Genomic DNA, 17,758 nt, shown 5'->3' with positions numbered 1-17,758 from the left:
TGTATATAAGCTATTACATGTACTCTATTGTTTATATGGTAATTAACTTTTGTTTTCACCAAAATAATATCAATAAAAAAACATATTTAAACTTTATGCTTGCATCCGCCGTTTTTTTTTTTTTTAAATCAATATTAGTAAGAAATTGTTAAATTTATAGTTTTAGATTTTTCAAAATATATATTTCTTGTATTACAATCAAAATACTAAAAATACTATGACACAATTATTAATTTATACTCGTCTCTAAATATATTGAATAGAGTATTTTCAAGTAGTTAAAATTTATATGTGTTGAAAAAGCAAAATCCCCCGTCCTCCCAAAACGTATGTATGTAAATCCGAATTTTGACGACTATAGTACATCTCAATCAATGTAAGTACTTCACTCATATCGATATCTATAAAAAGCGACTTATACAAATACCCACCGCGATTTAACGGAACAGTTAACAATATAAACGATATAGGTAATAATATGTACATTATATTATATTATGTATATTATATGTTGGTAATTTAGATTTCAAAAATCATATATTATATGTGCTCCAAAGTATACAATAATGCTAATGTGTGTTTTAGCTATTATATGTATAAATAAAATATAATAATAGATTAGGTATAGAAAAAAAACGTGTATGTTTAAAAGGGACTGCGCTCTGATAACATGTTGTGCTACATTCAATGGAATACGTTCCGTGGAATCGTACAACTATTATTGTGCTGACTAATCCTATAAATTCATAATAATTTATAATATGTTTCATAAACGGTGCAAAATAGTATGCCGAGCAATTACCATTTGAAAAGCGATGCATTATAATTTTAAATAATGTATACCATTCACCCGCGTTCATAATGATTTAATACATCGTCGTTTATATTTCATAGGTATATTATATATTTTTATATACTTACTGTGTTCTCAACGTAAAAGCCGCGCTGGTGATGGAAGGCGGTAAGCCCAAACCTCGGATTATCTCTTGCCACAATTTTTTAGTAATGACCGCCACGATTCCTCCTCTTTGTACGACTAATTTGTACAGCGTGTACAGATCCAACACACGTTTAGCCATAATGGGTAGTCGGCTTATCGGAGTCCCTGAAAATCGCGATACACACAATTATTGATCGTTACACATGCAGCGTACATATAAATGCAGAATTCATATAATTTATTATAATATACAGTTTTACTCAAATGTTATAATGTTGTGTGTTTATGTCTGGGAGCGTGCGGTGAACGACGTTTTGTTTTAAGGCAGTTTATAAATTGTATTGGCCACGTTTACGTACAATATTATTCGGAAATAGGGAGTACGAGTATTTAATATAAACTCATTTGGCAGGTTTTCTTTGCATAATAATATCTTAACCCGATAAGTAATAATTACCTTTGTAATAGCATATACAACAGATATTATATCATCTCTTTTGAAAAGTACATTATCTTTAAACCACAACTATATTTTGATAAGTAAATTATATAGTAGGTAAGGTTAGGTTAATATAATAACAAAAAAAAATGCCTATATTATAAATGGTATACGCGAAGGAGATGATAATAATAATAATAATAATAACTGCATAAAATCAAATATATATCTATACTCCAGCAGTAACAGCAACAGCAACATATAAAATATATAATAAAATAGGTAATATTAATTTTTTTACGCATGTTTATCATCTAGATAGTAGGTACATAATAATATACATATATATTATTTTTAGAGAGATTATACACATACACGCACAGGACCAATATACATAATATAATGTTCACTATTACATAATATATAGACCGCAGCAATGCCTATATGGCTATATATTTTATATGGCTCTGCGTCCGTCGGCTTTTTTACGACTTATATAATTATTATAAGGACTGCGGAGTGCTACGTGCGTTTTTCTACACTATATTTTAATATGAATATAGTATATAATACCTAAATGTAAACTATATATATATATTATATCTATACATAATAACATACTTATAACATTTTATACATAAACTACGGCTGGACTTTCGGAATCGTTTACCATATGAAATAAGAGCTCTCAGCTCGTGCATTCACGTATTTCACGTATATCCCTGGTCGGTCGTCGGTATTGGCGCACCATCACGATATTATTATGTATTAAGATTTTAATTGCATTCACTGGTATACTATAATATATATATATATAATATTTACATCGTGCACATCATTATAATTATGTAGACGTATTATAATATACATATAAAACTGCACGCCACTATTTACAATAAAAACTAAAAGGGATAAATATAATTTACACAACGTATAGATGGTACATCGTATTACATTTTTTTTTCAATTTTAGAAAGAACATTGAACTAACCAGAAATCGAATCTTTTATGCGCACTTTTTAACTAAAATTATTTTTCTTTTATCATAAATAAAAGAAGTCTTTGAAAATAAGCTGTTAATTATGTTTATAAATAGTATGGAAATAGCCAAAATATAAATTTTTTTTTCTGGATAATTTTGAAAAGTATCGAGAATTTGTTTAAAAAGCATCTTCAGAGAATCAAAACAAAACGCATAACTGTAAAACCAATAAATTCATCGAATCGATTAATTCTAAAAAACATAAATATACTATTTTAGTAATTGCACATAATAGCAGCGAATACATAACAAATGGGCAAATATACGTTCAGCAAACACAATAACAATTAACAACTTATGATTTGAAAATCGAAATTTCACTTTGTCACTAATCAGCCGGTAATAGGGTCTTCGTAGAAAAATTAAAATTGAAATAAATATTTTCAATACGCCCTCAAACATTAGCAGTGGTCGTTCGAATTCTCCGAATATACAAAATTTTACGATTCTGTGTAACTCCATAACATATTTACAGGTACGGTTTTAATTTCACGTCTCTTGGAATTGTAGGAATAAGGCACATAAAATAATATTATCTACCCATATAATAATATAAATATGACAGTATAAACAGATAGTCAATTTATGTAATTTTTTTATTATGCGGCTATTACTTTAACCTAATATAATATATTTTACCATGTAGGATATAAAATAATAATTATTAGTAACTACCTATGCATCAGAGCAATATAGGTAAAACATAAAAACATACATAGTTAAACAATAATAGATGATGAATTTATATTTTATATTTATATTGATTCGACCATAGAATATATATTATATATAATGCATAATATTACATGTTAAAACCTTTAAGAATTAATCCATTAGCGAAATTGAAATTTGAACGATTTGGGAAGGAATGATTTTAGTCGTGTATAATAATTCAACTCTTCAATCTTAATACGAAATAAAGGGTCTCTCAGAAACCCGTGAATCATTGCAACTTTTTTATTTTACATATTTAATGCTAATTTAGTAAATGTACCATTATTGATAAAATTAAAAAACCAAAGCACAACTCTCGCAATCGTCATTCAGCTATCGCACCTCCTCCAACCTTTCACATTGACACTCAGGAAATATTCGACTGCTATTTCAAATACTTATTCGTGCTGTTTATCATTCAATTATATTTATACATATTCGTATATTAATATGATCGTTAAATAAATTATTTTATGTATGTTTGAACGTATAGGTACACACTAAACAAATCTCTAATTTTATATTTAAACTTATATACATATATACGTGCGCGTATAATATCATTGCGTTTAAACATACAACCAATTGGTACCTGTCAATTATAACATAATGTATAAATATATTATTACATTTTAATATTTTAATCCATTGTACTTAAATAAATCAACCGAACGCATATATTATAAAATATAATTCTCTCCATTGGACCGTTCCCATTGGCTCGTCGTCTGATCGAATTAAAACACGCCCGTTTTATATATTATCTACCTTACCTCATCCGGCCGCCAAGCAGCTGTGAAGGGGAATACTATGACGACATACCGCGATATTAACAACAATAATAATATAACTTACAAGATACAACAATAATCATTAATAGCATAGATAATAGGATACTTATGCAAATACGTAGATATATATTGTATTGTTATATATCCATACAAATCATAAACACGCATCCATACCCCTTAAATATTGATAAATGTATACATATATAGGTATAGGAGATGCTATTTACCCTAAAAGTTGGTATGTACTCGTGAACCTGCAATTTTCGCCGAAAGTTCTCATATAAACTGCATTCTACATCCGCACGTATTATAATATTATAAGATTCAAAAACAAAAAAAAAGTGTATATAAATTCAAAAAAATCCTTTTTAAATATTTAAAATTTAACTCATATACTTTTTTAATTATGCTTTCCTCATATTGTGATCTTAACTATAAGTCTTCAATAATAATTCACGTATCACACATATAACACGTTAACGCATAATTAGTTTTATCAAAATTATTTACTTATATTTATTCATATTTTATGCACGGAAAAAGTATAGAAATATAATTATTCTTATGTTTACCCTAGACAATTATTTTCAATAATAATATAATAACAATACCTATATTATGACATGTTTACTATACATAATATCGTTATTTTTTACACAGTTGGACATATTACCTATGTGTTTTAAGCACTAATAGTTGGTATAACCTTTTTGTATATTTTATTGGTATACCTATATAATATTAATGTTTTGATGCGTTATCTATAAGTACACATACAATACTTATAACGCGTTTTTACCTATAGGTATAAGAAAATCTTTAATCCTTCCTAGTAAATATAGAAATATTAAATAATATAATTGTTGTATAAATATATTGATTTTTAAATGAACCAAAAAAAAACACCTTTATAGAATATTTTTTCCTTCGATTTAACACGGACAATTTCCCTGTACATCCTTTTACGTCCTAATATTTAAAATTCTCATATTATATTATTTTAGATGTACCTATACTTACATAATTACATATATATATATATTAAGTTTGTATATAAATACGTGTCAACGCGTGAGGAGTTTTTTTTAGGGTTCACCTACCACTATTTTATTGTAACAGCGGTTGTCGGTAACGCTCCAAGCGACGATGACTATCCTGTAGGTATTCACAAACAATATACCTATATACACTACACCTCGTCTTATAAATTGATGGTGTTCTGTTAAAAAAATGATTATTAATTTTATCAGGAAAATAATATAAATTAAAAATAACTAGAAACATATAAAAATAAAAATTGTGTTAATAGTAGAGTACCTGTAATATTTTTTTATAGGTATACTCGTACAAAATCGTATGAATTTTAAAATGTTAATAAATTAAGTATTTACCTACTATAGCACTATATAATAATAGATTTCAGATCATCTCAGCCGCCAAATCATTCATAATTTGTTTAATTTTAATTTTTTGATCATTCGTGTAATTATTTAAAAAATATTGTTCGGTATATAAAGTATGTAAAAAATTTTAAAAAATCTGAATTTGAACAAATGTTTATAATTAAATGGGAAAACTGTGAGTGTGAATGTTTATAAATTATCTCGTACCTATATATATCATCATACTTATCGATTCGAAGACAGTACAAACATAGAACAGTAGAACTATATTATAAATTGCCACTGTAAAATAAATTATGTTAATTTTCCAGCGCAGCATTGTAATATTTTTGAAATGGTCACGCGGAGACGTGTATAAAACAATTTAAAAAATAAATAAGGAAATCAACGATTGTTCTGGATATACCTACCTACGGTCATTACGATACTATTGTTGTGTCACATTATTGTCCGTCACCTGTGGTTAATTGTACCTATATATACTCGAGTGTTTCAGCTGCAGTACCACGCGGAGACTGTATCAAACTATCAGAGGCAGAAATTAGATTATACATAATAAATAATAATGTATATATTATTTTATTTACTTACAAGTAATAGTATATTATATACGCGTCCTCGTCGATGTCACGAAGTATACAAAAAATATAATATTAAAATTTTCTACAAATATTCGATCCATAATACTTACGCAGCATACTATTTATATACCTACTCGTCAGTTTGATGATATACATTATAAAAAAAAAAAAAATCAATTGTAGAATATATTATTTTAGTTATTGAACACTAAACAAAAAACGAAAACTGGTAGTCATATTAGAAAATACCATTGGTAATTGCAAGAGAATGTTTATTTTTTTAAATTTATTTGGTTAGCTGTAAGTCGCATAAGCATGATTTCAAATGTTTTAGATTCCAAATGTTCACGCAATACTTATTCTAGTGAAATAAAAATGGGTGCTTTTATATTCATATCATCGTCTATCATAAATTATGTGAATCGCGGAGATAAAATAATTATATATTAATAAAACCGTTTGTCCGGATTATACGAATAATAGCTGCAGCGTAAAACAAGATTCTGGATAAGTTGATCATCATTCAATGCATTGCGTCACTATACCACTGCGTTTTACGTAGGTACATTTTATTTATGCAATAAATGTATACATCGCTATTTTCCGTTGGCTTAAATTTCCATAGAAAGCGCATAATATAATAGACGATCACGTCTATTATATCATACATACATATATATATATGTAATAGCTGCGCTTAAATATCTAATCGAGTTGAATCGGCGTTTAAGCCTTCTACAGTTCAATACGATAATAACATATAGTTATATTCCACACGACAATAGTGTATTTATACATTTGCACCTATACCGAGGACCAAGGGACGGGACCGGAGACATTCTACGTGCGGACGTGCAGCGGCGGTCTTGGCCGACGATAGTCATTGCGCGCGGTCGCCTCGTTTAATTATTATTAAAATTTAGTAAAAACACGATCGCTCGGCATTCCCGTTACCGCCCGCTCCGCACAAGACAAATATTTACCTGTACCTACCTCTCCATATTATAATATTCGTCTATATAAGGACGCCCCAGCCGAATGGGTGTGGTGCACATAATATTATGTGCAGGACGACGGTGACAGAGACGGAAGGTGACTCGATGTTTGCCCGCACACGCACGCACAAACAAACACATAATATTTCATATTATGCATTATACACAGGTATATAACATGCATCGCGGTCGTGGTGTTATTACACGCATTATCATTATTATCATTATTATTATTATTATTATTATTATTATTATTATTATTATATTATGTGTACACACACCGTGGGCATATAGTACGTATATTATTATATACACACACGCCCGATTTTTTTTTTTTTTTTTTTTTTTTATCGGAATGGCTTTTAGCGGCAAAATGTCCAATCAAAAGGACCGAGGGAGCAAATAATATATTACCGGCGCGACACGAGTGTATAGGTACACGCAGCATACGTTTTATATAATGCACGGACACTGTCTCGGTAAACAACGGGATATAAGTCCGACTGCACCATACATTTATAAAATATTTATATATATATACATTATGTACCCATGGAAACCGGTGTCTCGTGACGTTATAATATTGTTTAATGAACGCACGGATATTCAATACGCGACACAATCGTTATGACGTATTAAATCATTTCCCCGGCCGTGGTACTGTGCTGCAGTGTGTGTGTGTGTATACCGATGACAACGTGCGCCGTGGTGTTGTTTACTCGGTCGTCTGCAGCGATCCTTTTGATATCCCACATCGGCCACGGCTGTGTAATATTATATACATGTATATATGGATAATAACATATGTATGTATTCACACAACATTAAACGTAATATTTACGCGTTGGATATCTATATATACATATTATATATATATATATATATATATTTTTTTTTAAATCTTCTAATGATGATATGATTATTGATATATACGTATATATATATATATTATATAATATTATACAAGCACGATGATTGTATATAATATTATCGTGTTATTACTGTATTCTATTATTCTTATCGGTATCACGATGTTATTATAAACGCGCTCCCCTCTCCCATCACCTAAGCAAATAAATTGAGGGAGAAAATATTTTTTCCACATAGCTATATAACGCTTTATTTACGTATCTATATCTATATATATATATATATATATATATATATTATATTGTTATACAATTATTATTCAAACGTAAATAATAATAAACTCACACCAAAAACGAAATCCATTTTCAAGGCTAAATAAATAATAATCGACTACATTAAGATAATGATATAAAAACACGATATAGCCGCTATCTATCTATATTCCTATATATTATAAAAGTATTACCTAGTAACATTTATGTTACGGATCGCATGTACGTAAATCATCACATTTGTTGCGAGTTTCTGAAATTTTTTATTGACGCATATTATTAATACATTTTTCTTATCGAATAAACGTCCAAGTCATGAATTTGTTACATTAATATTATTAAGATATTATAACTTTTAAACGTATAATATAACTATAGCAATAAAAGAAAATAATATTTTTTTTTTTTTTTTTTTTTAATCAAAACATTTTCTTGTTCCTCAACTAAAGAGACAAATAATCTCAAAACATTTATAATAAACTACTGATTAACTATTACTTATTACTCGATGTGTAAACAATATATATTCATATTCTGAGGATTTGTGAATAAAAAAATAAGATGAAAAATGTACACAAATAACTAGTACGGTTTAGTAGTAGGTATTTCAAAAATATTGTTCAAAATATGATGAAATTCGCATTTTTATTAGGTATTATAATAATATTATTGAATAATATGCGCTGTGTTATATTATATATATTGTTCCTAGTTTATAAACCACTAGGCGAAAATTATTACTAAAAACCTTGGCCGTCTGGGTTTTGGCATTCACAAACACCACCGGTCTCGTTGCAACAGTGTAGTACAAAAAATGTGTTGGCCACGTGTTCTGTCGCACGAGACGGATACATTTGATTTTAATACACATTATCATTAGTCTGGTTCCGAGTTGACGATTACAGTGTAAGCTGGGTGTAAGCACGGCTAACACCATTAGTGATTTTTACGGAGTCATTTATGAAATAAAAATCGAATTTTTAAACACAGCAATATTTCATCATTTGTTGCCTTAATACTGTCTGTAACACTTCCGCATATGCAACTTATAATTAAATTAATTATTCAATAGAACTCTTTGTATTTAATTTATTAATAAACTATTTTGTATTTGTTATATTTTTAATAACGTCAATTTAACTGGCTTATCGGCGATTTAAACATGGATGAACGAGTCACGCATTACCATAAAACATAGATAATTTATTTATTATGATGATGAGGTGCGAAACTTGGGAAAATCTTACAATTTTATGTGTATGCTTAATGATTTTGGATTTTTGTGCTTAAATAAAAAAATATGTTTAAAAGCACTTTCACTGTTGCTATATGGAGTAAATAATAGGTATACTATAAAATATTACCTAGCTATTTCGTCGTTTTAAATATTAAAATGTCTAATGCAAAAAATTATTAAGTCAGGTTAGGTACCTATATGTTTAATTTATAAAACAATAACTTCTAAGGTGCGTTTAAAAATACTTCATCTAGGCCAAGATCGTGAACTTGTACTATTCGTTCGTGTTAAAAGTGATTGATGGCTGTATAAAATCAAATCAAATGAGGTCATCTCCAGTGTGAACACTATATGAATGACATTCGAAAGACCGCTATCTGTTGTAATCACTCCGTATACATATCAACTTTAAATCTATATTATAAAATAGTTACTACGTGTATAATGCCAGCGTGTCTTTGAATTATTATTTTTTTACATAAATTTTCGTTTCCATGTTCGGTAAATAATAGCTATTAACAATATTTCGGAAAAGTGACGGCCAATATTGTGATTTTTCAATTTATACAGATGGCAAGATGAAATATGTAAAATGTAGTAATGTGTTAACTATTTTTTACTTCTAATTCCAATATACGGTTCGAACGTTATTTTAATAATATCGCATTCGACATTGTAATTATTATTATATTAACTCGATACATTAAACGTTTAAAAACTCAATTCCTTGTGTATTTTATCACAATAAATTATAATCGTATTAAATGTAATTCTGTGTTTAATATTAAACACAGCAACGTTGACGCAGGTATCATATCGCATCATAAAGGAACCCTGGAGAGATCGTAATTGCCCGCATATCGAGAAAGATAAAAGGTTTTTGATTTATTGGCTAAACCGTGTTTTTATTATACCCGTGCGCATAATATTATTATAATATTATTATTATGTATAAAAGCGGATCGTTCTGAATTTTATTATTATTATGTTTTTAATCGAATCGAAAATATTTTGTACCGACGTTGGACTCGGACTCGGACTCTCTCTAACTGTAATATCATTACGTTTGGTGGTGTGCCGTCATATTATACACGTTTCTGTACGCGTCCTGCTCTGTCTCCCTCTCTTATTAGTTATTACTATTCTTTTATTTTTTATTCACCATTCGTATATCGACCGTACCGAATCACCAACAGCTTATAAATATATTATCATACGTATGTAGTCGTGTACTATATCATAGAGCCCGAGAAAATACTTACAACAATTATAATACTTATTTTAATCACTGTACAATAAACACTGAAGCAGTTTGTACACGTTTAAACCTATATATACGTACATAATATTTTATATAAACCTTTATACAAATAGGTATGCGGCGCAAACACACATAAAGATATTATAATATAAGTACGACATTGAAATATAAATAATAATGCAGGGATAATTATTTATTATTATTTCAAGGTCTTGAAGTTCATTGCTATTCATTATTAATATAGTTTTAGTTTTAAAGCAATTTATTATAACTACATGTTGTTTAAAAATTATAATCATAATATTATTACGAAATTTTACATTAAAATTTTAATATTATATTTTAGCTGTATATTAGAGGTACCTAACCTAGGTATACGTACACATTTTATTTTATTACTCATCATTCGTCGCTCGACAGTAATGTCATACCTACCCCAAATTATATTATTTACGTGTACCTATTACATTTAGTAGAATCATCTGTTTTTTTTTTTTTTATGATCTGAAACCAATTATTTTGTTGATTGCGCATTTTATATCTCGAGTTGAAAAATTTGAACAATTGTGCAAAAATATAATAATAATAACAAAAAAATAACTTAATGTCCAGTTAAAAATCTGAACCGTCAGTCGTCGTCGTGTAGCGCGGACGAATAATTTTATGACTTAGGAAATATCGTTTGCCGCGCTGCACTATATAGCAGCTGTATTACATGTTGAGAGGGCCACCGTGCACGCAGAGAGCCTCTCCGGTGATTTAAACGACATGTTTCTGATAATCGTATAATCTAAAAATATTATTAATCTACGACGTTTAATAGCAAACATAAAAAAATGAGTCTGACCGGGGGAGAGAGAGTATAAGCCGCCGACAAGCTATTAAAAACAGTTTTATTACCGGGGTTAAAAAATATATATATACATATGAGAAACACAAATTGTAATACAAGTATTATTAACGCCCAGCCATTGTGGTTTACTGCTGGACGAAAAAAAAAATTCGGTATTTACTCTCGAATATTGCGGATACGATGTTTTATGTTCTGCGAACGAGTTGTGTACGAAATCTTTTGTCGGCGAATTTTTAAATATTGCGATGCGATACGGAGGACGGAAAAATGCAATACACATATACAAACTGGAGAGGTTTGTTTTGTTTCGTGTAAAAAACTAAAAAATAATAATTTATCTGATATTACGTTTTCGCCATATAATTTGCACAACTACTAAACGAAAATTTTGCACAGGGGTGTTGTAGTTGTGCCCGACATATACGATCTACAGAATATTAAATAAAATATAACACGAGTTTTCTTCATATGGCCATACTAGTCACCCATCCAATAATGATTTTTAACCAACGTCAAAACTTTAAATGGAATGTACTTTTATCCATAAATCACTTACTTGACTTACTGCCACAATGTCAACACCTAAAAATACATCATCATTGATATCGATTTGTTATGTCCAATGCAGTTTTATGTAGGTTGATTGGCCGACATGTTATTACAAACATCCTATATAGTTTGATATACTTTATAATTTACATAAGCTATATATAACACTATTAACGACATAAAACTGTGCAAAAGTAATATTTTGTAAAATTTCGTATTTTTTAAATAATTGCTTTTTAATTTTTGCGTATTTCATATTATTATATGTATAAAACTACTTATTATAATGTATTTAAAAATAATAAATCTTATTGATTTGAAATTTAAAATAATTATGGTATTCCATAATTTACAAAAACAGAAATGAAAAAGAATCGAAAACAAATAGTGTCTTACGTTAACCTAACCTAACTTCAGATATAGCACTATTAATAATACGCAGTGACCATTTCTGTCACGATGGTAACTTTATATCAACTGCTCATATTTTCGTCGTTTTATTCAATTGAATTTAAATGTCAATTTCAACAAATATGAAATGAAATAAGTAATTTAAAATGAGAATGTTATGAAATTGGTGAAGGACGATAAAATGTATATTTATACATATTTTACTAAAGGAAATATTTTTTAAAAGAAGAAATATAATATTTTGTAAGTTCTGCAGATTAAAATAAAATAATAATTTGTCATTTTGAATTTATAATGATAAGTTCAATGGAAATACTTTACTTCATAAATCATAAGCAATACATTTTCACGGGGAAAAAAATGATGTATTATAGGTACCTACATATAAAACAATATTTCGGTTTTATTATGTTTGTAATTCACAAAACACTCCATTTTACCCCTACATCACGGACAAGATATTCGCATTCCTGTACGATACTAATACATATGTGATATGTAATATAATAATAAACTAAATAATATCAATCATTATATTATAGCAGGATACAGGTGGAAATGTTTTTTCGTCACATAAAAAACATGATAATACTCGTACATCAAAATAAGTATACTATAGTGCGACCGACGGGCTACATTGTGCGTTATATTATAAACGTAGCCATTGCATTTTATCGTGGATACTTGTAGTTATAATATTATTGTTTTTATAATAATATCGGGACTCGGCCGTAATAATTATTTCACAAGTTTTGTACTCGCAAAGAACAACAAAAAACCGTCTAACGTGCCAACCGCTAAACCACGCTATAACCATATATCGCCGACGACAACGTCGCTGTATACATAATAATAACAACAGTAAATAGTAATATAATATACAAAATACGAGTACATGCGCCAATTGTCATTAATTTATTTACAATACGGACACGTTTTATTATTTAGCTCTTAAAAAGTAAAATGTACACCTATACACCTTTTTGTCTACCTACTTATATACCTATAATAGGTACCTATATTATCATTGTTTGTTGGAATTTTTTTTATTGCTTTTGTACATGACTTTTTGATTTTGGACTCCATAATCCGAAATACGCACGTTTTTCTGATGCCAATATTATATAGTGAATTATGATGATATATTATATTTCAAGTATACCTAAACTGCAACTGCAATTGTGCGCAATAGTGTATAATATATATTATTGTGTAAAAGGTTAGATTAGATTATACCATATTATTATTTCTTGTATTAATAATATAATAATATATTGTATAGAGACAAAAGTTGTACGCATTCTTATATGTTATGTTAGAGGTGAAGTTCCGATGAACAAGATCTATTGTGATGTATATACAAAAGTAAATCCGAAATCGTATTATATTTTTCACACATCGTTATGAAACATTCTTTATTTTAAATTCAGGTTATTCTAAAGCAGTCACTGCTAAATCCCTTTTGCCACGATGATTTATAGATGAAGTGCGGCTATATAATATTGTCCAAGTGTATTATGTGCACATACTACATTGTCAATCCATTACAGTGGTATACAATATAAACTGTGTGTTTTATAACGTCATGTGACCATGGCATAGAGATTTCAACAATGGGATACAACAGTGCCGAAACACAATAACATACACATTATTTCCTAGGCGCTTAAGTCGATAAATAATATCACAGTTGAACGGTTGATAATAGGCGTTTTGATGCATTCTATTATTTATTATATTTTATTTTAAATGTTATATTTTAAGATAGAATGATAAATAACCACAACTACTCAGAATAATATTTGACCACGATGAATCGATAAATATTCATTTAAATACCAAAACCCCATTCGTCACAGTTAAATTATACCTATAGGTATATGTACTGAAATAAAAAAAAAATTTTTATTGAAATAATAGGTAGGTATATATACTCGTATTATATTTTAATTTAACTATTGAAAATTTAACATTATATGTCATTTTAATTTATTTAACTGAAATATTATATCTAATAAAAAAAATAATGCGGTAAAGAACTCTAAATGCAATTTTTCCTAACTATTAAAACAAGAAAATTTAACAAGAAAACTCATTAAGTTAAATTAAATTAAAATTTATATTAAAATTAAATTCTACAGTATAAACTATTTTTATTTTTTATTTAATTATTTGTTGAATCAACTAATTGCTGGCTATAAACAAAATTAATTAATAGATTTTCAGTTGATTTATTTCAACATATTAATATTATGGAACAATAATTTTAAAACTTTGATATAATTAATTATTTATACAAATTTAATAACTTAATTCGATACACAATTTTTAAAGGGTAAAATATACACTAAAGGGTAAAGCATTTAATTTATTGTATCCTTAATGATTCCTTTTATATGTTAGTTAATTAATGTGTTAAATGAGACAACAATTTTGTAACAAAAAAATAACAAATACAAAATAAATAATTTAGGTGGTGTAATTTTATTGATATAAGATATATTAAATTTGGGCAAATATAGGTAAATTTATGATAATTTAAATTTAAATAATTGTTTTACTTTATCAATATAATATATGTGATAGTATTCAGTAGATACACTAATATAATTTTTATGCAAGTTATAATATTAGGTATATTTTCGTATTTTGTATATACTAATATATATACAAAATAATATATATAGGTATATATACGCATTTATCTACTCAAACCTACAATTTACCTACCTACTTACACATATATTGTTTTTTAATAAATAATGTAGTAACAATTTATAAAAATTTATAAAAATTAAGTTATTTAATTAAAAATATTATAAACATTAAATACAATATTTTATATATTTTAATTTATGTAAATTAAAGTGATTTGACCATTATATAGAGCACTTGTGTCATAACAATTTTAAAAATACCTGCCAATTTCCTTATTTTTCAAATTCATAACTCATACCTGCATATTAAATGCATTATAACCGGTCACCAATCGACACATAATAATGACAGTGTGGTGTCATAATAAGTGTTTACGGCTCAGTCTTGGATCTTGAATGAAGAAAATAACTAAATTATTTACGACTTACACCTATTATGAATATACGCCCAGTGTCCCAGTTCTTACAATACTAACATATCTATCAAAATTATTCTATTATTCGTATTTTGATATACCTAATATATATTATAGGATACTATTGTAACGTAATATTTATACTTAATAATATGTTGTATGTAACATTACGACCTATCATATTACAAACAATACATAATACTATTGTATACTGTCACCGTTAAAATATTCTGTCAAAAAACGATCCATCATTAATTATACAGTTGAAAAATAATCAGCTTAAACAATATTGTAATTATTATTATTATAGCTTTTAATTTTATATATTGAAAACTTGTGAAAGAGTGATTTTATTCATACCCATATTTTCTTTTTCTTTATTCAGTTAGATTAGGTAGTGAGGGTTACATACGCACTCGCATACACACAACATACGAGCACGTGCACATACGTACACACATCGGATATAATACAGGTTGAATGCCTAATGCGGAGGATTGATGACGACGTCAGGGTAGATGAGAGTGATCGAATGGTCTGAAATCACGACCCTGCTGATTGATGGGAATAATATCCAAGAGCGGCGATAATTATTTTTGAAAAATAAAAATTCTACTATTGTAATTAATTATTCGAAATGTAATGCGCCACGAGCCTCCGGCCCTAATCGGATCACACTAAAGACTAACAATAATTCAAGCCACGGCCGGTCAGGCACAGGGTGTACTCAAAGTGTATGGATAATGTTATATAATTAATATATACGTGAATCGTATAAATGTGTTTAGGTATATAATAATATATTTTATTATGGCTCATATTATCGAAAGTTTATTGTGTTACTTATTCCTTTTCTCATAAGTGATATAAAAATATTGTGTCATAAAAACGTATTAATACATTATTATTTTAAATTTTTAATGAGGACCTTCCCTTCCTGTCATTCATCTATACATTATCGTGTAGCAATATTCATATTATATATATATATATAGTATATACACTTCACTGCAGCTGTGTACCGCGACAAAACATAAGAAAACATCACGCCGACACGCCACCATATACAACTGGCACTTTATGTACATAATAGTTACTAGTTGTAGCACCTATTTATAATAACAACTTATTAGTTCTGCTTAATTTTAGTATGGTTACTGTATATAGTGTATACTTTCAATTATTAAATACCTAGTTGCGAAATAATAATGTGTAATATAATATATTGGCGTCTAAAACTTTACAAAATATACGTACATATAAATAAATATTTTATAGAGGACACTGTTAGATATAACAGCATGATATCTTGAAAAAAATAAAAGTTTTATTATTTAATTTCAAAACAATAATAATTATTGGTTAATTTATTTTTGACGTGTATAATAAAAGTTTCAATGTTGATTTATTCTTTAATGCAATATATGACGATGATTAGAAAATATTATTTAAAAACACTATTATAACTCGCAACAACAACATTTACGATAATTATCATTGATAAAATATTATACATACTTAAATAGGTATACATAATATCAAAATGTACAGAAACATTATGAAGGAACACCCTGTACACTCGATGAAAAAAATCAAAAAAACCTCAACGCTATAGATGAATTATACAGCCGAAGGCCGATTCACAAGTATTAAACGCTATTCGTACAGATATATAATATTTTTATAATCGCGGTGTCTTTTGATATTGACTGGAAAACGCAATAAAAAATCGGCTGTGATGGAAAAATATTATTAATATAAACGACGTCACTGTATATTCATGTACACACAGCACACACGCACATTAATATATAATATACCTATGTATAATAAAAAATAATATTACTAATATTACTGATGATGTAATTACGAAGGTGGATGCCCATATCGGATTTAACAATGTATGCACATGGATGGTTGTTTCTTATCGTGGGGGAATATAATATAATATATACGTAAGAACTTAAGAGAAAAAAATAAAAAATTAAACCTTTAAAATAATAATAACGTCCATTTGCATTTGGAAATTAAAAATTATACATAATTATTTGGTTACGGTTCGGAATAATATTATGTAGGTATGTATAATAATATAATATATTATGTATTATTATAATGGTGAAGACCCAGTTAATATGCTCATCAATATATATTATAATATTGTATAGCGACGATCGATTTGGAACGAGAAATGAGAATATATATTATATATTATTAGAAAATGTAGTTTATAATATAGGTAGTATGTAAGTACGAGTATAACCATTATTATTGCAGCTACTGCCGCCGCTACTGCCGTTTTGGGACGACCACTATTTGAACTAATT

General features: G+C 27.9%; 1 protein-coding gene across 1 annotated transcript in view; it reads right to left on the bottom strand.

The window, feature by feature from the left end:
• The window catches only part of LOC112593294, a 72,051-nt gene that overhangs the window by 12,485 nt on the left and 41,808 nt on the right, over positions 1 to 17,758 (bottom strand). Inside the window, exon 5 of the mRNA XM_025337667.1 lies at positions 922 to 1,105. Within this exon, the coding sequence (XP_025193452.1) occupies positions 922 to 1,105 (184 nt within the window). The remainder of the gene's footprint in view (positions 1 to 921; positions 1,106 to 17,758) is intronic.

The sequence above is a fragment of the Melanaphis sacchari genome, unplaced genomic scaffold, assembly GCF_002803265.2.
Source record: "Melanaphis sacchari strain LSU unplaced genomic scaffold, SCAv2.0 Contig1_pilon_pilon, whole genome shotgun sequence".
Classification (NCBI taxonomy): Eukaryota; Metazoa; Arthropoda; class Insecta; order Hemiptera; family Aphididae; genus Melanaphis; species Melanaphis sacchari.
This window is presented reverse-complemented; position numbering and strand designations above follow the sequence as displayed.